At 45.6% G+C, this 27,974-nt stretch overlaps 2 protein-coding genes across 5 annotated transcripts; one reads left to right on the top strand and one right to left on the bottom strand.

Annotated features, from left to right (window-relative positions):
- Window positions 1-56: 56 nt before the first annotated feature.
- On the bottom strand, window positions 57-13,281 carry FAM161B (FAM161 centrosomal protein B). 2 transcript variants are annotated; one of them, XM_029952945.1, is made up of 9 exons: window positions 12,945-13,281; window positions 10,503-10,804; window positions 8,840-9,390; window positions 6,955-7,301; window positions 6,521-6,648; window positions 4,213-4,377; window positions 3,898-3,997; window positions 1,900-2,042; window positions 57-1,159 (listed from the first exon to the last, which is right to left on the bottom strand). In XM_029952945.1, exons 1-9 carry the CDS (start codon window positions 12,996-12,998, stop codon window positions 1,021-1,023), a joined length of 1,929 nt encoding a protein of 642 aa, XP_029808805.1. In that variant the 5' UTR covers window positions 12,999-13,281; the 3' UTR covers window positions 57-1,020. The 2 variants fall into 2 exon arrangements, with proteins under 2 accessions (XP_029808805.1, XP_029808806.1); XM_029952946.1 differs by having other exon boundaries at window positions 10,503-10,779.
- On the top strand, window positions 2,857-27,899 carry COQ6 (coenzyme Q6, monooxygenase). 3 transcript variants are annotated; one of them, XM_029952950.1, is made up of 12 exons: window positions 13,276-13,482; window positions 18,581-18,715; window positions 20,254-20,312; window positions 20,863-20,986; window positions 24,041-24,171; window positions 24,880-24,987; window positions 25,075-25,137; window positions 25,395-25,502; window positions 26,633-26,835; window positions 26,914-27,029; window positions 27,200-27,366; window positions 27,773-27,899. In XM_029952950.1, exons 1-12 carry the CDS (start codon window positions 13,317-13,319, stop codon window positions 27,800-27,802), a joined length of 1,410 nt encoding a protein of 469 aa, XP_029808810.1. In that variant the 5' UTR covers window positions 13,276-13,316; the 3' UTR covers window positions 27,803-27,899. The 3 variants fall into 3 exon arrangements, with proteins under 3 accessions (XP_029808812.1, XP_029808810.1, XP_029808811.1); XM_029952952.1 differs by lacking the exons at window positions 13,276-13,482; window positions 20,254-20,312 and adding an exon at window positions 2,857-2,930; XM_029952951.1 differs by lacking the exon at window positions 20,254-20,312 and having other exon boundaries at window positions 13,337-13,482.
- Window positions 27,900-27,974: the final 75 nt, after the last annotated feature.

The raw sequence follows: 27,974 nt of genomic DNA, 5'->3' as shown, positions 1-27,974 counted from the left end.
GATAGAGAAGAATTATCACTGGTGAGAAGAAAAGAATTCCAAAGATCACTCACTAGTAGAAGATCATGACTGTCAGAGAATTTTCACATTTATTGAAAATGAACCTCAGGCTTACACACACATACCATGCACACAGTAGCATATTTCAAGCAGATAATAGGAAAAAATTAGCTGCTGTTTTAAATTAAGTAATTATAGTTGTTAATGACATGCACAATCACCCTTTGTTCTGTAGATTGAGTTTGTGTCAATTTTGTATTCTTAAGATGCCAATTTTTATGTCCTGCAGCCTTTACTTTTGTACTAGAGCAGTGGTTCTTAACTGGGAATATTTTTGCCTGCCCACTGCCCCACATGTGGCAATGTCTAGAGACATTTTTGTCTGTCATAACTGGGGAGAGGGCGTTGCTGGCATCCGGCGAGTAGGAGCCCGGGATGCTGCTAAACGACCTACGAGGTGCAGGACAGCTCCTCCTCCCAGCACCCAGCACAGACTCACCTGGCCCCAAATCTCAAGAGTACTGAGGCTGAGAAACCGTGCGCCAGAAGTTGCAAACGTGTCATCCTGCATGCGTTTTGTTTTTCCCCACACAATATTTCCAAGTAATGTTTTAATTCGTCACCAACATGCAAATTCTGGCTTCTGTGGAAAACTCAGGGCAATTCTGGGCCTGGGGTCTAGCTGACTCCAGTCTCTATTAATAGTCTATCTTATACCCAGCGCCTGTGACCCATTTGTTTTCTAACTGGCCCCTGTAGGCATTTGGGTGTGTGCTCCTTTTTTAGGTGGGAAGCACGAGAAGCATGAACGCTTAAACTCAGCTCTGAACCCTCCACCCTGAGGCTTTTCACTCTGATGTGCTTACACCGTTCCGTTACCTGCTACTTCTTCCCTTGCTACTTTTCTGACCCTCTTTCTCCAAGAGCAGCCATTGACTCAGAAGCCAGGTTTTGCCTGCCTGGACTCAACCCACGTTAGTTACTTAACATTGAAAAGCAGGAATTTCAAGTGTTAACTGATTAAGCAAGTGATTTGAAATTATCTAGCAATTCATAAGACCTCTCCTCCAATTCTTTTTTGGGGCTTGTAGGCTGTTGTAGAGATTCTTCTAAATCCTGCTGTGGATTTCTGGTGCCGAGTTTTGTAGTTTCATGGGTGCTACAGAATAAATTAAAGCATTATGAAATAAAATGTTTCAATTAAAGCATTATGTAAGGCTTAAGGGTGGTTTCAGCATTTTCATTATTTTATATGAGGTGTGAAGGGAAATTTCTAGGGGGAAAACTGGGATAGGAATTAGGGGAGGGGCCATTAGGATTTAAGGAACAAAGTTGAGAATAATGGCTATAACTATGCTTTTCTTCTTTTATATGAAACTCGTGGAAGGGTGGTGCTCATGAGTTAGTGTTTTAAAGAATGCTAGATTTTAACAGGCCCTGGTGATCATGCTGAGGGGAAAAGAAAGGCTTTGCTTATTCAGGATATTATTGCTTTTATTATGCATCCTTAAAGGTTTTTACCTTCAATTATCCAAACAAAATAAAAAGTGTCAGAAAAGCAGTTTTATCACTTTATAGTAAGTAAAGATACACATGTTAGTTCCTCAAAAGTGAAGTGAAAATATCCTTGACTGATGGCCTTAGAACTAGAATTGGAAAAATCTTTTGCAAATTGAAGGGATCTAAACCCAATATACAATGGTTATATTTTATTCACAATAACAACTGCACTTATTCTCCCAATTTAAATGTATTATCTGGAGATCTCTGGGTTAGTATTCTATAAATACAGGATTGTGATCTCAAAAGATGAGTGGCTGTTCTAAACGTCCCTCCCAGTGGCATCACTAGGGATGGCAGTTTGAGAGCTGCAGGGTGACAGGAGAGTGAGATTATTACCTCGGACACTCAGGGACTTCTGACGGCCCCTTCCACTGTGCAGCCCCGGTGCCCTGACCCTTGGTCCTCACAAAGTCTTCATCCAGCCCAGCCAGCTTCAGGGTATCCCGGTACCGTTGTTCTGCCTCTTTCCTGGCGAGGTCCTGTGGAATGGAAACGAATCCGCTGTAGCTGTCTGGTGAACTACCAGGTAATTCTAAATCACTTGCTTAATCTGTATGCCTAAAACTGCCCCCTAGCCCAGTCCCCATTAGTGCTGGGCACAGATTTACATGAAAATTACTTAGAACCTTGTTTTCAAGCCTTAAGTGCATTGGAACTACCTGAAGATCCTGTTATAAGGTAGATTCTCATTTGGTAGGTCTCAGATAAGGTTCGAAACCCTGTGTCTAACATTCCCAGGAGATGCCAACTGTTGGTTTGGGAGCCACACCTTTGAGAAGCAAGGATTTTAGATTTTTGGACCACCAAGTAAGACTCAGATGAAAAAAAATGGACTAAACAAGTTTTAAGACTTAAAAGCAACCAGTTGCACCTGGGAAGCTCACTCAGTTAAGCGTCTCTTGATTTTAGCTCTAGTCATGATCTCACAAATTGTGAGATCAAGCCCTGATTAGGGCTCTCCGCCCAGTGCCGAGCCTGCTTGGAATTCTCTTTCTCCCCACCTCTCTCTGCCCCTCCCCCACGCTCTCTCAAAATAAATAAACCTTTAAAAAAAGGCAACCAAACCATTGTCAGAAACACTAAAAATATTTCAAATAGAAAATAAGCTGCACTAGTAACACTCTTTAACAGGATAGACGGTCTGCATGTGGACCAGAAAAAGGTTATTTTTTGTTTTAAGTATTTAGTAGCAAAATCATATAGAGCACTTTGTATTTTTCCTAGAGTGGTGAAAGATCTGTTGAGACCCGAGAGCTTTGCTGGGAAGAACATAAAGAGGAAAGGTCATTTATGAGAGATTTTGAATACTGCCAGTTGCTGAGTGAATCCAGTCTGGACAGTCCAGCATGTGTGCAAGCGTGTGCGGGGTATGTACGGGGCTTGGGAGGGCTGGACCCAGGAAATGCCTAGATAACACACTGGCTGTAAGGTGGGGATAATGTCCAGCAGTTGGAACCAGGTCAGTAGGGAACCCCAACTTTTGTCTGAAATGAGAGAAGAGGGATCCACAGAGCCTGATCTAGCCCAAAACTTTCAGGGATGGTGGCCTTTCTAAGGTTACTGTTCAGATAGCTGCAAAGCTTCCTTAAGGAGAGGAGATCTCAACTGGGTCCAACTTACCTAAAAGTCCAGAGAACCTCTTAAAATGATTCTTCCATCCTGAAAGCCACTTAATCTGTAAAAAGCTTTCTCACAAGCACCCCAACCTCTGGGGACCTATAAATGTGCCACAGTTCTAGAGGCTGGGGATGCCCAGGGGACCAGCACTGCAGGGGAAGAGACACTCGCTAACATAGCCAGACTGTCACTGTGAATGTGGGATCAAGCCCTCACTCTCATTCAAACTGAAAGCTAGACTGTCGCAAACACTCCCAGAAGTGAAACACTTACAGACGCTTCTGAAGTCCAGTCTTGGGTGAAAACAGTCCAAGCAACATTCACCATTGCACTACTTATTTGGGCAGTAATTGGTAACAGGCCCAATTTTGGATCTCTCTGACCCTCAAGGAAATGTTTAATACCCAGATAGTAAACTGTTCCATCATATCTTTTTTTTTTAATGTTTGTTTATTTTTGAGAGACAGAGACAGAGTAAGAGGGGAGGGACAGAGAGAGAGAGAGACACACACACACACACAGAATGCAAAGCAGGCTCCAGGCTCTGAGCTGTCAGCATCCAGCGTGAAGGCCGGGCTCGAACTCACAAACTGTGAGATCATGACCTGAGCCAAAGTCAGAGGCTTAACCGACCGAGCCACCCAGGTGTCCCTCTGTTCCATCATTTCTAAAAGCCCTGTCATCCCGGCCTGAGAGAACGAATGATGGCTTAGTTACCTTGGTAACTTGTTCGAAGAGATAGGGCCTTGTTTGTATTCTCTTCTTCATTTCTTCCAGTTCTTTCTTATACTCTTTTGCTCTTTTACGGTCATTGTTCCTGGAATTAACAAGATTTTTAGAAAGAATTCTGTCTTTCCAACCTGCAATACCCGTCATTCCAATTAAGCAGAGTAATTACCAAAGACCTTGTAAATTCCTAACTGCCTAGCCAAAGGAAATCCTTGTTTGTGTGCGATTATAGAGCCTACTTTCCAGGGCAATGATCTGTTAGGTCCCAAGACAGACACCCTTTGACACATGAAGGACACTGACCGATTCTCCTTCAGCTTTGCTTTGAATACTTCCTCCAGGCTTTTATGGGGATCCATGGCTTTTGCACGCAAGGTCACAGATTTAGACATCGCTTGACATTTCTTTTTGTGCATCTCCAACCACTGAGTACTCTCATCTGCTTTGTCCTTTTTATCAAGTGAACTTCTAAAGAGAGGAGACAAAAAACACACAGATGACCAACTTGAGTATATTTAAAAGCACTCTTAGTAACTTCTCTGGGAAGTAAAATGGTGTTTTCTATGAATGGGATAATTTACCACACTGGCACTTCAGAAGGAATAGGGCTCTGAGACTGGCAAATGAAGCCTTCCGAGCACTATGGACACAGTGATTTTCTGGCCCAAGAGAAGTTCAATAATTGAACTGAAAAACATATGAGTTAAAATATCCTTATACTCAGGCTTCTGGCCTGTCTGGAAACAATACTAATAGTTATCATTTGCTGAGCTACCGTACTCTGAACCAAGAGCAGAAAAGAATCAAGTGCTTTCTATCAATTATCTTTTGTAATCCCCACAACTGCCCGATGAGATAAGAACTGTAAGTCCCTTTTTTTTTATAGGTGAGGGGACAGCCTCAGAGAGGGTAAGCCACTTACTCAAAGCCACCCAGCACGTCAGTGGAAAAGCCAAGATTAGAAGTAGTCTGTCACTCCCAAGCCTTTGCCCCTAACCACTGCTCTGTAAACAGTGGGCTGGAAGGCGCCTGGTTTCGTGGTCCTTAGGGACTACAGAGAGCTGGAAATAGGCCTCTTTCCCTGCACAGTTTGGGGTTAACTTATATCACTTAGCGTGTGAAGTATCATTTGACAAGGTACCATGGAGAGAAAACAGTTGGGCGCCTGCGTGGCTCATGTTTGAGCCCCGCATCAGTCTCTCTGCTGGTAGCGCAGAGACTGCTTTGGATCCTCTGTCTCCCTTTCTTTCTGCCTCTCCCTAACTCATGCTTTCTCTCAAAAGTATACATTAAAAAAAAAAAAAAACAACCAAGACTCTTGCATTTGGATATTTCCATTCAAATGAACAGATTAGGAAGGAGGGCATGAAAGTTTAGTCTGCTATTCTATCAAACTCCCCATTGCTGGGAAGCAGACAAGGAGATCTCCTAGGGGGGCCAGCCTCTGGCCCATGAGGCCCACCGCACTGGGGCCTCAGGACACCGATGCATTTAGCCTTGATTTAGTAGCTCTGACTATGCCATTTAAGGAAGAAGGGAGTATCTGTTGGATTCTAAATTTATTTCTAAAATCCCTGTTGTGGGACCTAAAGAGCCAAATAGGTTAGCCCCACAGGAAGGCACTAAGATGCTCGCCCTCTCCCAGAGCTAAACTGCTTGTTACACCACGACCTTTCCTGATGACCTGAGCTCAGAGGTCTCATGGAGGAACTTGCTGGGCTGCTGGCTCGACAAGAACAATACCACGACAGAGGGCAATTAAAGAATTAAAAAGTAAGGAGGCTCCTGCTTCCCAGCCGACTTCTGCCAGTTCCCCAAGATGAATCTCAGAGAATCTCAATCTGTGCAGTGGATGCCTTCTCTTTGTGACGGGGTCAGCCACTTGCCAACAGGTTTCTTTGAATTCCTATCCGTAATGGCTTCCTCTTTCATCTGTGGGCCTTCACTCGTGTTGTTCTCTCTGGAACCTTCTTTCTTTTCAGGCTTTGGCTAATTCCTCATTCTTTAGACATCTACAATTTTTTTTTGAAATTTTTTTAATGTTTTATTTTTTGAGACAGATTCAGAGCATGAGCAGGAAGGGGCAGAGATAGAGGGAGGCACAGAATCCGAAGCAGGTTCCAGGCTCTGAGCTGTCAGCACAGAGCCCGACACAGGGCTCGAACCCACGAACATGAGATCATGACCTGAGCTGAAGTCGGAGGCTTAACCGACTGAGCCACCCAGGCACTCCCAGACATCTATTAAAGAGGACCCTGCCCCAGGCTGCCCAGAGCCTCCCAGGTGCCCTATATTTCCCTATCATTGCACTACTCACAAAGCAGTACTTTGGTTTTCTATATTTCATACTAGATATTAAACTATGGGTTCCATAAGGTATCTCCAGCCTTAGCGTTGTGACTGGCACAGAGCAAGTCCCCCATGAATGATGGCCAGATGCTATCCGTCACTGCGTGTGAAAGGTTACATGTATTCCTGTCCTGCTCAGAGAAATCTCTGGTAACAGGAGAGGAGGCCTAAGCAGCAGGCTGGTTTCTAGCCTCTGGGCCAGGATCCGAGCACTGACCACTGAGCTGGATCCTGAGCCACGATCTCGAGCCTGACCACTCACCTGACGGCAGACTCCCTCCTCCTGGTGGCGTCTGTGATGTGCACGGGGAGGGTGTTGGCAGAGAGGGAAGCAAGGCCACTCAGAGAACGACTCCTTGGCAGGGGTGTGCCTGGTGGCTGTGGAGAGTCCTAGAAGAAACGAAGGCTGGTATTGGTGGGACAGCAATGTGTGATCAGTTTCTATTGTAACTAGGATTCATTTTCAGGGAAGAACTAGTCAGACCAGAACGTTTTTTTTTCCCTGGAATTAAGGAAAGAGTAAACGAGTTCCCAAATTTGTTACCAGGCCAAGAGTTGGATATCAATCCAACATATGAGCCAGTGTTTTAAAAAAGACAGAAAAATGTCATGAGAAGTGCCTTATGTTGACACCCGGCCCATTCCTGTATTTAGGGTCTCAGGCCGGGGCCCTCCCGCAACTGCCCAGGTTCTCACCCTTCTCCCTCCAGAGGAGGCGGCATCACAGGGCCGCTGAGCACGACGCAGGCTGCTGGTTCTCAGCAAGAAGGGCTTGTTGCGAGTCCCCTCTCTGGTGTCCCTTCTCTTGGCAGCTCTTCTCTGGAAAGCCTGGTAAAGGCCCTCGTAGTCAGGGACGGCAGGATTCACACGAGGCTGGAATGCAAAGTCAGTCTGCAGAAACCCAAGTTTTTCCTTCTGGGTTCGGGCAGCTGTTCGAGACTGGGGGTCAGCCCGGCTGCTGGAGGAGGCGATGGGGGAGGAGGCCATCTGGAGCATGTCTAGGGCTCGCATCTGGATGCGAATTTTCCTGAAGAGCTCCGCTTCTGTGGAGGAAAGGTCAGGGTGGTGATGGGTGAGCGGGGACCCGGCCTCATACTTAAAGGTTTGGAGAAGGGTCCCTGTAAAGCACTAGCGCAGTGTTGTGCTGGAGCCGACGGGCAGCTCTGCAGGAGCCAGGTGAGCCAGGCGACATCACATGGGAAGCCCCGGCTTGGCCAGGGGAGGTGTGATTTCACCAAGGAAAGTGGCAAACACTACAGATCAGCTGGCTTCTGATTTTCTGGAGAGAGCTCATTCCTAAATGTTGACAGGACACCGCTGCCATGTGCCAGCAGGCAGCAGAGACAGTCACCATTCAGGCTGAGTGCTTTCTGCAGCTCCTCCCTCAGAGGCGAAGCTGGCGGGGTGAGCCAGTCTCTCCGGCTCAGGGAAAGGCCCCAGCATCCGCCCAGAGGCCCAGGTTAGTGGCCAAATCATTCTGGCCTGCCTTCTCTCATCCCCCGGTCTGCAGTCTCCTCCTCTGTAACCACGTGCTGGTCTAGCCTCTCCTTACCATCCCTGCTGCTAATTTCAGTCTCTGCTGAACTGTGACATAGATCAGCGTCCCTCCAGTCCTGTTGCTCCCCCTCAGTCCTCTCCACAGCATCAGAGCGATCTTTCCGAGCTGCAGATCTGATCCTGAGCCACCCCTACGTACAGCCCTTCAGTTGCCTCCCCAGTGCCCTTGGGAGGAAGTCCAAATTTCCTCCCACGGCCTCTACGCTCCCAGGTCTGGCCCATGCCTGCCTCTCCCTCCCCGCTCCCTCTTCACTCTACCCTGCATCCTCTGTCCCTTGAAAGTGTTCAGCCTCCTCTTACCTCCGCGCTGCTCCCTCTGGAACACTCTTCCTCCGTCTTCCCTGAGTTAACCACTGCTCACCCTTCAGGGTCAGCCTCAGTGCCCTTTCCCTGGGGACCCTCCCTGTCTGTCCCCACTGCCTCACCGCATCCTAAGTTAGGTCCCTCTGTTATGGGCTCTATGTGACTCCTCTAATCCTTGCAAATGATGCATCACATTTGTAACTTTTTGTCTGTTATCTGCCTTCCTCCCTTGTCCAACAAACTCTAGATCTGACATGGAGGAGTGCCTGGGGCTCGACACATTACTAAATGAGTAAAGCCTGAGTCCTTTCATCGAACCACGTTTCTTGAGATGTGCTGTCACCAGGATTGGGGGGTGGGTAGGAGCTTCCCTCAGGGGCAGCTGCTGGTAGTGCCGGCCAAAGCTGGTCCCTGGATGTCGCCCGGGTTCTCTGTTCTCGTACCTGTGCCGCTGCAGATGCCTTCACACCCACTCCCCGAGCCGGCGCTCAGGGCAAACCTGGAGAGCACGCGTGACCTCCCGCTCTCCATGCCTTACAGGGCTCCCCCGGATACAGACGGACCCAGCCCTACCGCACGGCCCGGATGGAGGGGGCCTTGAGGCCTGTCCTCCCGAACAATGAACTTCTCTCCAAGCCAGGCTGACCCCCAGGCCTGTGTCTCCACAGCACTTGTTGGTACCCCCAGGCAGGAGGCAGTAAGGGGAGAAGGAGGTCTTTACCCTGGAGTTTGTCCCCAAGGGCTGGCTCCAGAATGGACTTCGGGATCCTTCTGACGGCCTTCTGCTTGGGGACCTTGGCCTTAGCTGTGGCCGCCAACTCCCTCTTTGTAGCAGCTTCTTTTCTCTGCTCCTCCTTCACGAGGAAGCTGAAGGGCTTCAGCGACGAGAGGAGCAGCTCCTTCCTCCTCTGGACCCCTGCCTGCCTGCGGGCCTCGCCGCGCTCCGCCATCTCCTGGTAGAGGGGCAGGTAGACATGTGCTGGCACCGGCTGTGCCCGGAACTGCCGGTGGCACTCGGCCTCCTCCTGAGCCTGCCTCTGGGCCTGCTTCCTTTCCTGCTCGAAGGAAGCAGGTGAGGCCAGCCACTGCGCCTTCTTCTGGGCCTCACGCAGCGTCATCCGGAACGGCTGAGGGACGGTGATGGCTGATGCCCAGGAGCTGACACGTCGGTGTTGTGAGGGAGGCCTGGAGCCCGAGGGCGGCCGGGGCTGAGCGCTGGGCATGTCGGAGGGAGGGCTGCTCAGGGCGCCGCAGTGCCTTGTGGAGCCACACCTGGGGGGAGAAAGCAGGGGTGTAGAGAACAGGGCGGACTGGAGGCCCTTTCCTCCCCCTCCTCCTCCTCCCCGCCACCCTGACCTCCCTCCCAGAAGCCAGCAGCTAGATTCTCAGTCCAATGTCACAGCCCGGCAGGTGTCTGGGCTCTCTCTCAGCTCGGCCTCGCTCCTTCCCTCAGACCATCTAGCAGCCCTAGTGGAAGTCCTTCCTCAGAGGGGGTTCAAGAATTGCCAGAATTCTAATATTTTCTTTTAAAGACTTTTTTTAATGTTTAAAAATTGTTTATTTTGAGAGAGAGAAGACAGTGTGAGTAGGGGAGGGGCACAGAGAGAGGGAGAGAGAGAATCCCAAGCAGGCTCCATACTGTCAGTGCAGAGCCTGACTCAGGGTTCAGTCTCACAGAATGTGGGATCATGACCTGAGCTGAAATCAAGAGTTGGATGTTTAACCGACTGAACCACCCAGATGCCCCTTAAATATTTTATTTTTAAGTAATCTCTATGCCCAATGTGGGGCTTGAACTCACAACCCTAAGATCATGAGTCTCATGTTCCACCAACTGAGCCAGCCAGGTGCCCTGCATTCCACTGCCTTCATATGGGGAGAGAGAAGAGTGCAATGGTGCAGAGCAAGACCTTAGGGTCAGACCCAGAGTCAGACCCAGGTTCAAATCTTGCTTCAAACAATTACCAGCTGTGTGACCTTTAGCAGGATTTGCTTGGAACCTCAACGTCCTCATCTGGAGAATGGCAAAAATATTGGCTCCTTACAGGGTTAGTGGGAGGAGAAAATAAGGGGCCGCGCATGTCACAGGGCATGGCTGAGGTCAATGTAGCTTGTTGCCGTTCCCAGGGAGGTAGTGAGAGGGGCACCCCTTTAATCAGTTCCAGTGTTTCCAACGACTAAGGGTTATCCGAAGTGACTTAGGACGGCTGGGTAGGAATCAGAACGTGTTTGGCCCCGATGGCCGATTTCTGAGTTGGAGCCTCGGTAAGGGACAGCTTGCACGAGTGGTCTTTGCTTTTCTGAGGAAAAGGATGAGGCCCAGAGCCATGACGTGGCTTGGCCAGAGCTCTGCATGAAGCAGCTGCTGAGCTGCAGCGCCTTACCTCGGAGACGAGGGACACTGGGCCTCGGGCTTCGCGCTGCCTTTGTCTTGGAAGAAGCTCTCCAGGTCCTCATCATCTTCAGAGAAGGTCTCCCCGCTGTCTGGGTCGTTCTGATAAAGGGATTCCAATAGGTGCCACCTGACTTTCTGCTTTAGTACCTGCAGGTTCTCGTAAAAGCTCCCAGTTGAGTCCGAAGAATTAGAAACTGTCTCCTCCTCTGGGCTGAGGAAGTCATCAAGTGTGCCAGCCCTGGGCAGCTCCTCTTCCGTCTCCGTGTCTGAGGAGGATTTGGGGGAAAATATCTAAAATGAAATAGAATAGACTGTGGGTCAACTCTAATTTCAAATTTTCTCAAAACGTAACTGTTAATTTCACTCTGTATATTCGGGACTGGGAAGGAACGAAGAAGAATCAGATGTATTCCTTGCTTCAAAGACATTTCCCAGATTGGTGTATGGTGTATATGCTTGGTTGAAGGGCAGGAAAGAGAAGCAGACAGCTAACATTGGTTCCCTACTTCCTATGCAGTGAGCATTTACAGAGTACCTACTCTGTGTCAGGCATTCGGCCCCCTGCACTCCAGGAATCCTACCCGTGACCTTGGCCACACTCTGGGCCTTGCCCTATTTGGCTACTTTTTGCCAGTCTTTTTTCCTGCTTCCCCTGTCTACACCTTTTCTTTCCTCATATTCTACCTAATATCCACGCCCTCACCACTACTAGGAACGAGTAATTAACAGGACAATGTGGTCCAGCTGAAAGAACAATGTCCTAGAAAGGGGAAACCCAACTGGGTTTAAATACTCCATTCATTTAGACACTAGTTATTGGGTGTATATGTGCACTGAGCATTAGCCTGAGAACCAGTCAAGCAAGATCCCTCTATATGAAGCTTACATTCTAGGGAGAGGGAGACAGACAGTATAAGAGGATAATAAATTGAATGAAAGCCATAAATTGTGAGATTACACAGTGATGAAGTGGTTTGGGAAGCTTTTCTGTTGATAAAATCTTATCATAAATACCACTGGGACTGTGTCTATAATCAGAGTTAGGTTTATTAATTTATTGGAGTATACCATGAAAAATTACACGGAACTTGTGTGTGGGGGGGGGTAAGAGTGGGAACTTTGAGTAAGAGGGTGGGGGAGGGGCTTTTGCTAGGGTTGGCTGGTCTTGAATGTTGTTGAGGAAGAGAGTGGATCCCTCTGGACCTGTTCTGGATGCTGTTATGAAGACTGCACAGTTTGGTAAGTGGGTGATGAGGCAATTTTTATTCAAACAGTAACTAGAACAAAGTGGGGCTGGGTAAGTGGTAGGTAAGCATCAACATTTAGAAGGGGCTGTTGGTCTCTTGCAGGCCCTTTGAGAAGCACTGTTTTCTGCTGATCTGGCCGCTGGCCTCATCTGTATCTATTACAGTCTGACTTGCACTTTCTCAGTCCTGGGCTGATTCTTACTTTCTCACTGTGGAGGGGTTTTGGACTGACACCTGATTGGTGAGAGGGAGCCAGCCTTGCTAAGATCTGGGGTAAGAGGGTTCTGAGTTCAAGGAACAGCAAATGCAAAGGCCTTAGAGCAGGGACCTGAGGCAGGAACAAACTCGACTCCTGGAGAGATAGAAAGAGTGTCAGTGTGGCTGGAGGAGAGCGGTATGAGATATCCTTAGGCCGGTGTGGGGTGGCCAGGATTGCACTCTATCAGATGACAAGTTGCATCTAGGAACCAGTTAAGGATAGGCCGCTGCAGGCCTGCAGGTGATATTAGTGATGCATTTACGGGGTTCTCTAAGGTCCAGCTCTAATAGTGAAAAGTACGCTGGAGCCTGAGTCGAAGGCGTGTATGTGCTCCAGCCCTTCCTCTGCTACTGAGGAGCATGTGATGTTAGGAAAAAAATTTTAAACGACTTTATTGAGATATAATTCATGACACCATACAGTTCACACAGTTTGCTTATTGAAAGAGTACAAGTCGATGGGTTTAGTACCATTGTGCAATCATCACCACAATCAATTTTAGAGCATTTTAATCACCCCCAAAAGAAAGCCCATACCATTTGGCAATCACTCCCTCTTTTCCCTAGTCCTTTCAACCCTTCCTTACCAGCCTGCCCTAAGCAACCACCAATCTACTTTATGGATTCTTCTGTTACTCAGTTTTCTTTTCTACAAAATGGAGAGAATAGTACTATTGGTCTTAGGGTAGTTGACAGGATAAGCGAAAACCGAGGGTCACGGCTGTGGGTCTATGAAGAGCCTAACGAAAGGCGCAACCCGTTAAGGAGTCCACCTGCGGGTCCCTTAAGGCAGCGGATTTTAATCCCACGCCTCTCCGCGACACGCCCCTGACGTCTATCTCCAAGGCAACAACAAACACTTTCCTCTCTTAGCGACTGCTTTCCGGGGCGCAGGCCTAATTCCTCTCCTTCTCTTTCTCTCTCACCTGCCGGCTCCATTGAGCGCCGCCGGAGGCTCCCGCAGGCCTCCCGACGGTCATCTTTTCCACGGGGCAGGAAAAAAGGCGGCGGTGACAGCGGCGTGCTACGGCTAGGCTGCGGTGGCTGCACTAGCTACGCGAACAGGTTTCTGATTGGCTCCCAGGAGGACGCCTGAACCAGTCCGCCTTCCGAGGGAGCCTCTAATCCTTCCCGCCCAAGTTGGCAAGGATCGTTTTCCGATTGGCCTACTCTTTTTGCGCAATCTATATCCGGTTCTGAGGCTGCAACTGAAGCAGCTAGTGATTGGAGGGCTCTGCTCCGGAAGTGCAGCAAAAGGCGGGTTTAGCGGGGCACCCAGTACATTGCAGGTCAGCATCATGGCGGCCCGCCTGGCTGTGAGCCGGTGGAGGGCTGTGTCTGCCGCCGCTCGGAGAGGTCCGCTGTTTTCTTGCCGGCGGTGGTCGGGCGCCAAGGCAGACACCGTGTACGATGTGGTGGTGTCGGGCGGAGGCCTGGTGGGCGCCGCCATGGCCTGTGCCTTGGGTAAGCGCGTCTCCAGGCAGGCAGTGGGGACGAGTGGGACCGTGGAGAAACTGTGAGGACCGTGAGCGGCGCCGATTTTGTGGTCTTTCCCCTGCGCAGAGGAACGCCGTGGGTAGCGTTTTGTCCTTCAGAATTCCGAAGGGTCAAAAGTGGGAGGGTGCTTAGGAGTCATTCTAAATCCCGCCCTTTGTTATTTAGGAACGGGCGCAGTTGGAACGTATTAGGCAGTGTTGTATTGGGCTAGGCGTTGTTTCTTTTTAAAAAATAGCTTGAGATAGAATTGCTTTTTATAAAGTTAACCCCTTAAAGCATACAATTTAATGCTTTTTAGTGTATTAACAGATTGTACACCCATCACCACAGTAAGTTTTAGAACATTATTACCCGCCCCCCCAAAGAAACAGGAACCACTTGGCAGTCGCTGCCCATTTTCCCCCAAAGCTCCGTAACCCAAGGTAACCACTCCTGACCATTTTGTCTCTATAGATTTTTTTCCTGACATGTTCATATACATCGATTCTGTTTACTGTTTTAAAGGTTCATCCAGGTTGTAGCTTTACCAGTACTTTTTTTAAAGTTTATTTATTTTGAGAGAGCGAGCGCTAGAGCAGGGCCGGGGGGCGGGGAACGGGGGAAGGGGAGAGGAGGGGAGGGGACCCACTTTGCATCCGGAATCCTAAGCGGGCTCCACGCTGTCAGCGCAGAGCCCTATGGGGGCTCTGTCCCACTTACTGGGAGACCTAAGCAAAATCAAGAGTCGCTTGTATAAGGAATGAGCCGCCCAGGCGCCCCACTTATTCTGCTTTTTTATGGTTGAATAATATTCCATTGTGTGGATGTACTCATTACCTTTGGTTTATGGATTTATTTGTTGATGGGCATTTGGGTTGTTTCCACTTCTGGACTGTTACAGATAATGCTATTTTGTGTACAAGCTTTTGTGTAAACATATTTTTGGTTACTTGGGTATATTTCTAGGAGTGGAATTACTGGATCACATGGTAACTGTTTTGAAGAACTGCCCAATAGTATTTCAGAGTGGCTGCACCATTTTTTATGCCCAACAGCAATATATGAGCGGTCCAGTTTCTGTACAGGCTGGACAGCACTTGATCTTCTATTTTTTATAGTCATCCTAGTGGGTGTGAAGTGGTATCTCCTGGTTTCACTTTGCGGTACATTTCCCTAGTGACTGATGATGTGGAGTAACCTTTCATATGCTGATTAGTCATTTGTATATCTTCTTTGGAGAAATGCCTGTTCAGTATCTTTCCCCATTTTATTTGTATGAATGTATGTATGTATTTTTCATTGTATTTATTTTTGAGAGAGAGAATCCCTAACAGGCTCTATACTGTCAGCATGAGCCCAAAGGAGGGCTTGAACTCACAAACCATGAGATCATGACCTGAGACAAAACCAGATGCTTAACTGACTGAGCCATCCAGCCACCCCTTATAATCTTTTTTGTTTATTAACTTTTTAATTTTTATTTTTTTAAGAGTGTGAATAGGGGAAGGTCAGAGAGAAAGGGAGGACAGAGGATCCAAAGTGGGCTCTGTGCTGTCAGCAGTGAGCCTGATGCAGGGCTTGAATTCCCAAACTGTGAGATCATGACCTGAACCAAAGCAGATGCTCAACTGACTGAGCCACCCAGGTGCCCCCCTCATAATCTTTTTTAATTGAAGTGTAGTTGACCCACTTTGCATACTCAAATCTTGATTGTAAATTATGCAGATAAGGAAGGTCAAACTCGGAAAGGTTAAGTAACTTGCACTCAAAAATCAGTAAATTAGGAGATACACAGCCTTTTCGAGACACAAACCTTTCTGGCAGGTTTCTAACAGCCATTTTGGTCGTACCTATTGGTAATTGGGCTAAAATAGTGGTTCTGAGGCTTGAGTGCACTTAAGAATCACCTGGCGTTTTTCTTGTGTTTTGTTTGGAGGTTTTGAGTAAGGCACAAAAAGGTTATTTTGAGTTTTGAAATACAAAGGATATAGGGCATACAGTATAAAGGATATAAAGTAAAACTTCCATTTTTGATTTTTAGCTACCCAGTTCTCCTTGAAGATAGTCATTGTTACCAGTTTGTGCGGCATATTTTTATTATTTTTGAGAGAGAGAGGGGGGCGCAGGGAGAGAAGGACGGAGGATCCGAAGTCAGCTCTGCTCTGACAGCAGAGAGCCTGATGCAGGGCTCCATCCAACTCACGAACTGCAAGGTTAGGACCTGAGCCAAAGTTGGACATCAGTCGACTGACCCGCCCCAGTGTCCCTGTGGGGCAGATTTTAAACATGAGGATTCCAAGTTTCACTTCCAGTAACTGATTGAGTTTATTGAGGCCGGGTATTAACAAATGCCCCCCGAGATGGAGGCCTGGAGACCACACTTTTGAGAGTGAGAAGCACTGGGAAGAGCTTAATCTTCTTGTAGTGACTTGAGCTTTTAACTTTTCATAGAACTCTGTATGATACATACCTGAAAATATTTCTAGTCTTATGAGAACCTTATTATTGTTAATATTTGTATTTAACTTTTTCCCTTCCTATTTTGTTCTGTGTCTTACCTTCTCCCAACGCCTCAAGGAGGGAGAGCAACGGGGCTTTCTTTTATCAACTTAAACAGAGAGTTCTGTATTGTAATTATTTTCCTGTGTCTTCATGGAAGTGTAAATTCATAAAGTCAGGACCGACTTTAAGCATTCACAATACAGAATTCTCTGTATATGTCTACGTCAGGGGCCCAAATACAACAAGTTGTGAGAATCACTGCTCTAAGTTAAGTCAAAACTACCGAAGGTTTATAAAAGCAAAATTTCACATACCGGCTAATTTCCTTCAAAAAGCTCAGAGAAAATAGTAAGTGCTAAAACGTGAAAGCCCAAGCTCTGGAAGGTTTGGCAATCTTTCATGCATTTTATTCAGTGAGCAACTTCTGCTTTTTGCTGTGAGCAGCTGGGACGTGGGCAGGTCCTCAGCCTTTTAGAGGCAGGTGAGGTGTGGGACCGTTTTCTCCTGTTGAGTCAAGTAACCTGCCAGCTTGAGAAAACTCTCAAGCATGCTAATGTTTCCGCTTGATTATCACAGCTTGTACTCCAGAGAATACTGTCAGTAGTTTATGTGGCGATCAACATTTCAACCTCCACTTAATTTTATTTTTTTAAGTGTATTTATTTATTTATTTTTAAATGTTTATTTTTGAGAGACCGAGAGACAGAGCATGAGCAGGGGAGGGTCAGAGAGAGAGAGACACACAGAATCTGAAGCAGGCTCCAGGTCCTGAGCTGTCAGCACAGAGCCCGATGTGGAGTTCGAACTCAAGAACTGTGAGATCATGACCTGAGCCAAAGTTGGCTGCTCAGCCACCCAAGTGCCCTAAAGTGTATTTATTTTGAAACCGAGCATGAGCACAGCAGGGGAAGGGCAGAGAGAGGAGAGGGAGAGAATCCCAAGCATTGGGGAGCCGGATGTGGGGCTCACACTCCATGAACCTGATTATGACCAGAGCCAAAACCAAGAGTTGGTTGCTTAACCAACTGAGCCACCCAGGTGCCCCTCAAAATCCACTTAATTTTAGACAGCTGCATTAAAAATGAAAAATTTTCAGTAGGCTCTTTATTTTACCCCTTAATGTCAATTTCTTTTCCTTGATTCTTCTTCATACTCAAATTAGTTTTTGTTTCAGTCTTGAAATACCTATGTTTTCCTCTCTCCTTATTATTTGTAAATTGTACTTTCCAGTATTTTTTTTTCCAAATGAGTTTTCTAAAATGTTAAATAACTAAAAGATAAAATATTGAGCCTGGCTATATTTTGTGATGTGTTTGGAAATATAATACTTTTTCTGTTAGTTTCCTTGTGTCTCATTTAGCAAAAATGTGCACTGTATATTGTGTGGATTGAGAGGATACAGCATTTGCTGCTTGGGAATATTAGCCCTAAGAAAAGAAATATTAGTCCCCAAGGAATTTAGAATCTAGCTAAAGAGAAAGATTTGTAAATAATAGAAGGACGAATGAAACAAAAGCTTCCTAGAGGCACATGCTCGGGGAGCAGGTGTGGTGTGAGGTGAGGCCTGAGCGAGCAGGATCCAGAGGAAAGAGGTGGCCCGGTGGCCAGGGGGACATTCTGGTGGAGCAGCTACTAGAAGGCACAGAGGTATGATGGACCAGAAGGCAGTCCTCTGAGGAGCGTGGCTGTCCCCAACCCCCGGTGCAGACCAGCAGCGCAGCGAGGTGGGGGCGGTGAACGTGGTGCTCTCTAGGTGCCACTCACCCGCTGTTCCCCTGGAGGGACCTGGATTGTCCTGTGCCTCACTTGAATGTTATAATAATGCCACTTTTCTAATTTAGATTCCAAAGAATGTGGGGTTTTCATCATTACTAAGTAAAACCTACAGTGTTTCTTCTCTAATAATCCTCACACATTTTTTTCCTCTCTCCTTTCTTGGCTGCAGCGACTCCCTGGTACTGTTTCTGTGTCTTTCTCTGGGATACCGTGGTGGGACGTGTCTGTGCTGCAGATGCCCAGTAACAGGGTCCCTACGGCCCCTTTCTACTACCCCTTCTAGATATTTGAGGCCCAGATTTGGAGGCCCAATTGATGTATTTTTTGGGTTCCTTTTCTTTTACAAACTGTAATTCTTTATTCTTGATTTAATCTTGACATCACAGTAAATTTTGCTTGTTGAATATTACATTTTTCTGCTGAGCAGGATTTGAATATTTTTAGTGACTGAAATAGTTTCAAGGTTAGTAATATCTGGTATCTAAATACTTCAGCCTTTGTCTTTTACTTCTTCCTTTTTAAGGAATTCAGCTGGCTCAGTATGAGTTTTACCTGTTTGTTTCTGTGCACATGGCAGGTGTTGGTCTAGAGAAACCTTCAAGTCCTGGGCAAGGTAGTTCAGATGGCTGAATAGTGGTGTGTGTTCTTGCTTAGGATTCTGTGTGGGGTTTCTTTTTCATGTGCCTTCTGAGAGCTATGTATCCTTAGGGCGAATGAATTAATCTGTTGCTTCACTTAGAAATGAGAAAAGAAATTCTGATTTTCCCAATATGATATAAAATGTCGATTGATTTTTTTTTTTTTTTAGGACATGATATTCATTTCTCTGACAAGAAAATCCTGTTGCTGGAAGCAGGTCCAAAGAAAGTATGGGAGAAATTGCCAGAAACTTACAGCAACAGAGTCAGCTCCATTTCCCCCGGCTCTGCAACCCTTCTCAGTAGTGAGTAGATCTTTCATGGAACCAGTCTCTGGTCTCTCTTGGCTTTCCCCACTGGAAAGCTCTGGCCAGAGTCCCCAGAGCATCTCTTCTGGTGAGGAGGGAGCTCCTGGGGTGGGGGGTGTAGGTTATCTAGGTCGTTGTTGAAGATGAGGACCCCTGAGACTGTGGGCTTAGTCTGCGGAAGACCTCCTTGGGACTTGTGGGTCTATCCTGTGACTCCTTTGTGATGTTGGGTCATTATGAATTGATGGAATTGAAACTATATGAACTAATTCTGACCATTCACTTCAAGTAGGAGCACCCTCTTCATTCACAGAGTCCACCCTCTGGGGAGCTAGGGAGGTTCATGCTAATGCTTGTGGAGTGTAGTTGGAGGTGTGCACATGGAATTCATTAGGAAAGGTCTTTAGGTTTCTGCCAAATGCTACTCCCTCAGGCCATTCTATCTAGAACCACTCTGTCAAAAATTAGACTCCTCTGTCCCTCTTTAGCCCCCTACACTCTTTATTTTTCTTCATAACACTTAATACGACCTGACAATATATTACATATTTTTCATACTGTCTCTCCAATCAGAATGTTAGCTGCAGAAGGACAGGAACTTTGTTTGGTTTCGTACTTTGGGCTCAGTACCTAGAATTATGTCGGGCATATAAGTAGGTGCTCAATAAATAAAATGTCTTTTTTTTTTTAAAGATATTTTTAAGAAATCTCTACACCCAGTGTGGGGCTTGAACTCATAACCCCATGATCAAGAGTCAAACGTCCTTCCAACTGAGCGAGCCAGTCGCCCCCACACCCCCCAAAATAGTCTTTATCCAGATAGTTTAACTTCTTTATTTTTAATTTTTTTTAATGTTCTTTATTCATTTTTGAGAGACAGAGAGAGAGACAGTGGGAATAGGGGAGGGTCAGAGAGAGAGGGAGACACAGAATCTGAAGCAGGCTCCAGGCTCTGAGCTGTCAGCACACAGCCCGACGCAGGGCTTGAACCCACGAACCATGAGATCATGACCTGAGCTGAAGCCGGACGCTTAACCGACTGAGCCACCCAGATGCCCCAGAGAGTTTAACTTCTGTAGGATGGTGAAAAATAATATGGGTTTGGTTTCCTTTTTTATCCTCCCTCCCTTTTTTTTTTTTTAAAGTTTATTTATTTTGAGAGAGTGTAAGTGGCAAAGAGGTAGAGGAGGAGGTGGGGGAGGGGTGGAGAGAATCCTAAGCAGGCTCTGCACCACCAGCGCATAGCCCGATGTGGGGCTTGAACTCCTTAACCGACTGAGCCACCCAGGCGCCCCTCTTTCCTCTAACTTTATTATGATTTGACTTTTTAATTATGAAAACTGGGCCTTTTCTCGTGCTATATAATCTGAACTGGGGAACAGAGTAGCTTAACTCCTAGCATCAAACAGGAAGAAATGGCGAGTATTTTCCAATTTCATTGGAGAACACTGAAAACAACTTAGACAAGGAGAGCCTAGGACGGGTGTGGTTCCATAAGGTTGCTCTGGCCTATATATAGATCCTTTGTTTTGTAGGTTTTGGTGCCTGGGACCACATCTGCAACATGAGATACAGAGCCTTTCGGCGAATGCAGGTGCTTCTTTATTACTTTTGGCAAGATATCTTGGTTGTCTTGGGTTAAGATACTGAAGTCTATATTCTCCATATTTTCTGTGAAAGTGGGAAGAATCAAAGTTTGTATTCAGTCTAAGGAGTGAGGGGAAGCATTCTCAGGAGAATTTTCTTCTTACCTTCTGTCTCCTGCCAGAGGGACTGACATTGATTTTTCTGCTTCTGTCACTTGGGAAAGTAGTATTGTACCTTTTTTTTTTTTTAATGTTTATTTTTTGAGAGAGAGCAAGATAGAGCATGAGCAGGGGAGGAATAGAGAGAGAGGGAGACACAGAATCCAATGCAGGCTCCAGGCTCTAAGCTGTCAGCATGGAGCCCGATGCGGGCCTTGAACCCACAAACTGTGAGATCATAACCTGGACTGAAGTCAGACATTCAACCAACTGAGCCACCCAGGCTCCCCTTTTTTTGAAAAAAATTTTTAATGTTTATTTAAAGCAGTACTGTTTCTGACTGGAGTAATACTTCTTTCCCTTGGGTTATAATACAAGCTTTCCCTTTGTGTTTTCCAGGTGTGGGATGCCTGCTCAGAGGCCCTGATCGTGTTCGATAAGGATAATCTGGATGACATGGGCTATATAGTGGAGAATGATGTCATGATGTGCGCTCTCACTAAGCAGCTGGAGGCCGTGGCAGGTGAGGCACCCCCGTCTTACATCTTCCGTTTACTCTGGAAGGTGACCTGCTTTAGAATTATTGGAGGACTAACTGGAAAAAAGGATGCCTTTTACAGACAGTGAATATCCACCATAGAGAAACCCTCTGATGGATATCTTAAGGTTGTTCTTTTTAAAAATTTTTTATTTATTTTTTAATGTTTATTTACTTTTGAGAGAGAGACAGTGTGTGAGCAGGCCAGAGACAGAGAGGGAGACACAGAATCTGAAGCAGGCTCCAGGCTCTGAGCTGGCAGCACAGAGCTTGACGTGGGGCTCGAACTCACAAACCATGAGATCATGACTTGAGCCAAAGTCAAGACATTTAACTGACTGAGCTACCCAGGTGCCCTGGGTTGTTTTCTTTTTTTAAAAACAGTTTTACTCAGGTATAATTTACATACCATAAAGTTTACCCATTTTAAGTGTACAGTTCAGTGATTCTTAGTGTACTTAGAGAGTTATGCCACCATCACAATATTATTTTAGACAATTTCTATCACCTCAAAAGGAAACCTTATGTCTGTTTACATCCATTACCCCTTCCCAACCCCAGCCCCTGGCACCACTGATCTGCTTTTCTGTCTCTCAGATTTGTCTATTGTGGACATTTCATATAGATAAAATCATGTAGGACCTATGTATCCTTCTGTGTCTGCTTCTCTCACTGAACATATCTTTGAGATTCATTCATGTTGCAACCCTATTAGAATTCCATTCTTTTTAATTTCCAAATAGTATTCCATTGTGTGGATATACCACATTTCGTTCATTCATTCATGAGTTAATGGACAGCAGCCCAAATTGTTTGTTCCCACTTTTTGGCAATTGTGAATAATGCTGTGAACACTTGTGTACAAGTTCTTGCATGGACATAGGTTTCTGGGTGGATACTTAGGAGTAGACTTGCTGGGTCATATAATAATTCTGTGTTTAACATTTTCAGAAACTGCTAAACTTTTCTCAAAAGGCTACAGCATTTTACCTTCCCACTAAAAATATGTAAGGGTTCCAGTATTTCCACATCCTTACCAACACTTATTTTTCCTTTCCTTTTTTTTTATTATAGCTATCCTAGTAACTAAAATGGTATCTCATTGTAGTTTTAATTGTATTTTCCATCTTTTCCTCTGCTTATTGGCCATTTAGAGAAATGACTATTCAAAATCTTTTGCCCATATAAAAACTGGATTGTCAGGGTGCCTGGGTGGCTTAGTTGGTTGAAAGTCTAGCTCAATTTCGGCTCAGCTCATGGTCTCATGGTTTGTGAGATCGAGCTCCACTGTTGGGCTCTGCGCTGACAGCCTGGAGCCTGCTTGGGATTCCCTCCCTTCTCTCTCTCTCTGCTTCCCCCGCTGGTGTACACACTCTCTCTCTAAATATAAATCAGCATTTTAAAAAACCCCAAAAAACTGGATTGTCTTTCTGAGTTCCAAGAGTTTTATATACTTTATATAAAAACATATAAAATATATAAAAAGTATTTTATATAATATATAAATTCCTTATCAGATATATTATTTGCAAATATCTAAGAGTTCTAGCTTTCTGATATGGGATAATTTACCCATGTAATCAACTTATATGCAACTTTTATTTTAAAGATTTTATTTTTCTATGGGGCACCTAGGTGGCTCAGTCTGCTAAGTGTCTGTCTTCAGCTCAGGTCATGAATTCCTGGTCTGTGGGTTCGAGCCCTGCATCAGGCTCTGTGCTGACAGCTCAGAGACTGGACCCTGCTTCAGATTCTGTGTCTCCCTCTCTCTCTGCCCCACCCTGCTCATTTTCTGTCTCTCAAAAATAAACATTAACAAAATTTTTTAAATTTAAATATTTAATTTTTTAAAGTTTATTTAATTTCTTTTATGTTTATTTATTTTGAGAGAGTGAGCATGAGATCGGAAGGGACAGGAAGAGAGAGAGAGAATTCCAAGCAGGCTCTGTGCTGTCAGTGCAGAGCCTGATACAGAGCTCCAGCTCACGAAATTGTAAGATCATGATCTGAGCCAAAACTAAGAGTTGGATGCTTAATCAACTGAGCTACCCAGGTGCCCTATCTTTTTTTGAGTTTATTTATTTTGAGAGAGAGCACATGAGTGAGCAGGGAGGGGCAAAGAAAGGGAGAGAGAATCCCAAGCAGCCTCCACACTGTCAGCAGTGCGAAGCCCAACTTGTGGCCTGAATCCATGAACCACAAGATCATGATCTGAGCCAAAATCAAGAAGTGGACATTTAACTGTCTGAGCCACCCAGGTGCTCCAAAGATTTTATTTTTCTTAAGTAATCTCTATACCCAACATGGGGCTCAAACTCACAACCCTGAGAGCAAGAGTCTCATGCTTTAGCCACTGAGCCAGCCAGGCACTTAAATGGAGTGCAAATTTTAAAGATAATTTAGTTCTAATATTTAGTCACTTGGAAATTTGTTCCATAATACCTTGGTGGAAAAAGTATATGTTATATCATACCTGTGTCTATATGCATAGGAAATCACCTAGAAAGCTAGAGGGAAAGCTTTAACTGTAGTTGCCTCTGAACAATGTGATTAAGGGTGATTCCTCCCTTTTAAATCTTTATTGGTCAGAGTTTTCCAGTAGGCATATCATTTTTATGATCAGAAAAGTAAAACGATGTCCAATGGCAAGAAAAATCTTATGAAATCTAGCACCTACCTGGGCCCATGGGATTCCTGTTTATTCTGAAAGCACATGTGGATTCACTTAGGCACAGAGGGAAACTAAAGAAGCAGTGAGTGTGGAGATGAGAAGAATCCCCGGTGCAGGCTGGTAACTCTGAGAGTGGATTTTTTTTTTTCTTTTTTGACATTCATCCCTGTGGCTTCTGTCATTTATCAGCTCTCAGAACATAGGATTAATTGTAGGAGTTATGTGTTAGATCTTACTTTTCTTGCTTTGGGGTAAATGATAAGAGACCGCTGTCTTGAGAGCTTGCTTTAGATCTAGTTACGGCTTTTTCCTCAGCCCGTGTGGGTTACCTAGATCTCTAATGTTTTGTTTTCTCTCTTCTGATCTAGACCGTGTGACGGTTCTCTACAGGAGCAAAGCAGTCGGCTATACCTGGCCTTATCCATTTTCCATGGCAGACTCCAGCCCTTGGGTTCATATTACCCTAGGTGATGGCAGCACCCTCCAGACTAAATTGTTGGTAGTTGAAAATTCTTATTTTGCCAGGGGTCTTGCATATACATAGCTTATTCTAGCCTCTAGGGCCTTTAGTTTTATACCAAAGCTATCGTTGGAGTTAATTTTTGGCAAAGCTTTTGGTTGTAAGGACCAGTACCCACTTAGTCCAACTCAAGTTAAGGTGATGCTGTTGTAAATCCTATATAGAAAGCAATCTCCTAGACCATCTTCAGTCTGGAAATAAAAGAAACCTGGCCTCACAGGGATAAGAACCGGAAATTGAGGTTCTTTTTTCTCCTTCCAGGAGTCCAGTAGTCACTGTATCTCCTTGTATTTCCCTTTTTTTCCCTCTCTGCTCGCCAGCTTCCTCTTTTACTTGACATCCATTCCTAATCTTACACCAGGAGTGTTCAGTTCTAGTGCCTGCCTTACTGATTTCTAGTTCAAGTATCAAGAGAATTTGGCCAAATTAACCTCTGGCTAGTACCTCATAGAGCATATGTCCAGCTTTGGTCCATTAACGGAGACTGTGGTCACCTGTGTAAGGCTACTCCACCCCCACCCCCCAGGGGCTTTGAGTGAGGCAGGCATGGTAAAACAAGTTGTCTGACACAGACAGGCTTGAGAACAGTTGGAACTAGAGAAAACTTCAGGAAACAAAGACAAACCTCCGAAACAGTTTCATGTATTAGGAAGTTGTAAGACTTAACAGGCTCCTGTTTCCATGCAGATTGGTGCAGACGGTCACAACTCAGGAGTACGGCAGGCTGCTGGGATACAGAATGTCAGCTGGAACTATGATCAATCTGCTGTCGTAGCTACTCTGCATTTATCGGAGGTAACGCCTGAGCCCACCATCTGGGGACCCTGCTTGTGTCTAATGGGTACTAAATACCTCTCATGTGAACTCTTCTTTAAATTGTAGGCCACAGAAAACAATGTAGCTTGGCAGAGATTTCTTCCCTCTGGGCCCATTGCTCTGCTCCCGGTAAGAAGTCCATCCGCCTACTCTGCTTGAACATGCCCAGCCTCCCTCTTTTAAGGCTTCACTTTCTCTCAACCTTTCTGCTTTCTAGGGAATATGACCAAGCTAACTTTACTTCCTTTATGCTTGAGAGCTCCCAAGAACAGAACTTTTAACCCTTAGGATGAGCACTGGGTGTTGTATGGAAATCGATTTGATAATAAATTGCATTAAAAGAAAAAAAAGCTTTAGCCATTATTATTGGTGTTCTTTTGACACAGCTCTCAGACACCTTGAGTTCCTTGGTTTGGTCCACCTCCCATGAACATGCAGCAGAGCTGGTGAGCATGGATGAAGAAAAGTTTGTGGATGCCATTAACTCTGCCTTTGTGAGTATGAATTTGTCCAGCTGATGAGATGTTGCAGGGCAGATACAGAAAGGTGGTTTTGCTGAAGGAAAGGGAATAACCAACCAGCTGCCCCTTTGTAAGTGGGTTATGTGGAGAGGAGGGCATTCAGGGAAATGAAAAACATGGAAATTAATAACTTCTGTCCTTTTTTGTGGGTTGTGGGCTGCTGTTATGCTGACTGAAACAGTAGCCTGGGCAGTAGTCAGCATTGGCCCTTTATTTTTTTTTGAAGCTATAATATTTGGCTAATTCTGAATAGCTGTGAACCTTTGAAGCCTGATTCATTAGAAGTGTTCTGGAGAGGAGCTGAGCACATTTCAGCGGGGAGTTTAAGAGTAAGTTTTGTAGAGGCACCTGGGTGGCTCAGTCGGTTAAGGGTCTTGACTCAATTTCAACTCAGGTCAAGATCTCACAGTTCCATGGGTTCGAGCCCCACTTGGGGCTCTGTGCTGACAGTGAGAGTTTGCTTGGGATTCTTTCTCTCCGTCTGCCCCTCCCCCATTCACATGTGTGCCTTCTCACACATGCTCTTTGAAAATTAAATATAAACTAAAGTTTTGTAGACAGACATGGATTCAATACTGTTTTGGTTCTGTTAATCTCCTGGAAAAGGGAAATAGTATCACCAGCCTCTCAGGGTTAATAATAATAAAAAGTCTAATGACTGTTTTAGTTTATTTTTGAAAGTCTGTGTGTGAGTAGGAGAGGGGCAGAGAAAGAGAGGAGCCCCACTCAGGGCTCAATCTTACAAACCATGAGATCATGACCTGAGGTGAAGTAAAGAGCCCGATGCTCAACTGAGCTACCCAGGCACCTTAAGTCTAAAGACTAAAAATGAGAGAATTTATATAAAATGCTTAGAACATACGTGCTAGGTTGTAAGTGCTCAATAAATGGTAATAATTATTCTGGAGTAGAATTACTTTAAGGCTTGAGCCTAAAACCTGGGGGAAGTTCTGTTTTAAGGGGGCTTGTTACTTGTCTAGATCAGTTTGGGCATGGTAGATACTGTTAACTCTTGGCTTTAGTTATAAAATGGGTTTCCTTGCTGATGTTTTAAAATTCTGTTAATCACTGATGAATTTTCATGGTTTATGGCTGACACTCAGTGGAGTGATGCTAACCACACAGACTTCATCGACTCGGCTGGCACCATGCTGCAATATGCCGTGGCCTTTCTGAAGCCCACAAAGGTCTCAGCTTGCCAGCTGCCCCCAAGTGTGGCCAGAGTGGATGCCAAAAGCCGAGTGTTGTTTCCACTTGGGTTGGGACATGCTGCTGAGTACGTCCGGCCTCGGCTGGCACTCATTGGGTAAGCTGACAGCAGAGCAGGGGTGCCCTCTTCGCACTCTGCTGCCAAGGCCACACCTGAACTCTGCTTTCTTTGTAGGGATGCAGCCCACAGAGTCCATCCACTTGCAGGACAAGGTGTCAACATGGGCTTTGGGGATATCTCCAGCTTGGTCCATCACCTCAGTGCTGCAGCCTTCAATGGCAAGGACTTAGGTAAGGATTCAGGTACCTCAGAGAAGTATCCAGAGATCATGTGGTTAGGAAAGGTCACGATCCCCAAATGCTCCTCAGTAGCCAGCTATGGTAGACTTCAATGTGTCTGGTTTACCAGGGAAGAACTTCACTATTGCTTTAGGGATTATACCTTTCCCCTTTCCTCCCAGGCTCTATGAGCCATCTCACAGGTTATGAAACAGACAGACAGCGTCACAACACTGCTCTTCTGGCTGCTACTGACCTCCTAAAAAGGCTCTATTCCACCAGTGCCACTCCGCTTGTGCTGCTCCGGACGTGGGGCTTGCAGGCCACAAATGCAGTATCTCCACTCAAAGTAAGGTCACACTCATGGCTCTCCAAAAGTTCTGATCGCTGAGGATGACTTTGCCAATGATTCTTAATTTCTTTGAATTTTTTTCTGAATGCCTTCCCCATTGGTTATGAGCAAAAAAGGCCTTGCTGGGCTTGGTGCTAGAGCCTACCACATGTAAGCAGTAACTTCTCATGAAGAAAAATAGTGAATGAGAACTTTTAAAGTTTTAAAGATGCTTTAAACTCCTTTTGCTGGTTGGCCAGCTGCTTTCCTGAGAAACTTCCATTAAAAGACACTTTGGAGGGACTCTTGGGAGGAGTATCTGGGACTTCTGCTAAGGTTTTGCTTTAATCACTTTGGATATTTTATTTTAGACTATTTTCTTCACTTGCCCCCACACCTAATAATGTCTTTCATTTTTCTCCAGGAACAGATAATGGCCTTTGCAAGTAAATGAGTACTCTTCTTGTGGAGATTACGTTGATGAAAAATGAACATCTTTCTTCAAGACCATCACATATTTTCAAGATGTAATAAATAAGAATTCCATACTCTTTTTCTCCTCTGCTTAATGGGCCTGTGGAGCCCAAATAATGAATGATAAATTTGGTGTGAGGAGGGCAGATCAG

The sequence above is a fragment of the Suricata suricatta genome, chromosome 9 (genome assembly GCF_006229205.1).
Source record: "Suricata suricatta isolate VVHF042 chromosome 9, meerkat_22Aug2017_6uvM2_HiC, whole genome shotgun sequence".
Lineage (NCBI taxonomy): Eukaryota > Metazoa > Chordata > Mammalia > Carnivora > Herpestidae > Suricata > Suricata suricatta.
The sequence above is the reverse complement of the archived record's forward strand: the minus strand, read 5'-3'. Positions and strand labels throughout refer to the sequence as shown.

What these genes read in the sequence shown, in the direction of transcription:
- FAM161B (XM_029952945.1), bottom strand. Translation starts at nt 12,998, where the DNA reads ATGACCGTCGGGAGGCCTGCGGGAGCCTCCGGCGGCGCTCAATGGAGC. An exon ending in CCTTGGGGACAAACTCCAGG is followed by an intron (nt 7,302 to 8,839) that starts GTAAAGACCTCC and finishes TTTCCTCCACAG; the next exon opens with AAGCGGAGCTCTTCAGGAAA. An exon ending in GCAAAGCTGAAGGAGAATCG is followed by an intron (nt 3,998 to 4,212) that starts GTCAGTGTCCTT and finishes TGTTAATTCCAG; the next exon opens with GAACAATGACCGTAAAAGAG.
- COQ6 (XM_029952950.1), top strand. Translation starts at nt 13,317, where the DNA reads ATGGCGGCCCGCCTGGCTGTGAGCCGGTGGAGGGCTGTGTCTGCCGCC. An exon ending in CCTCGGCTGGCACTCATTGG is followed by an intron (nt 26,836 to 26,913) that starts GTAAGCTGACAG and finishes CTTTCTTTGTAG; the next exon opens with GGATGCAGCCCACAGAGTCC. An exon ending in CTTCAATGGCAAGGACTTAG is followed by an intron (nt 27,030 to 27,199) that starts GTAAGGATTCAG and finishes CTTTCCTCCCAG; the next exon opens with GCTCTATGAGCCATCTCACA.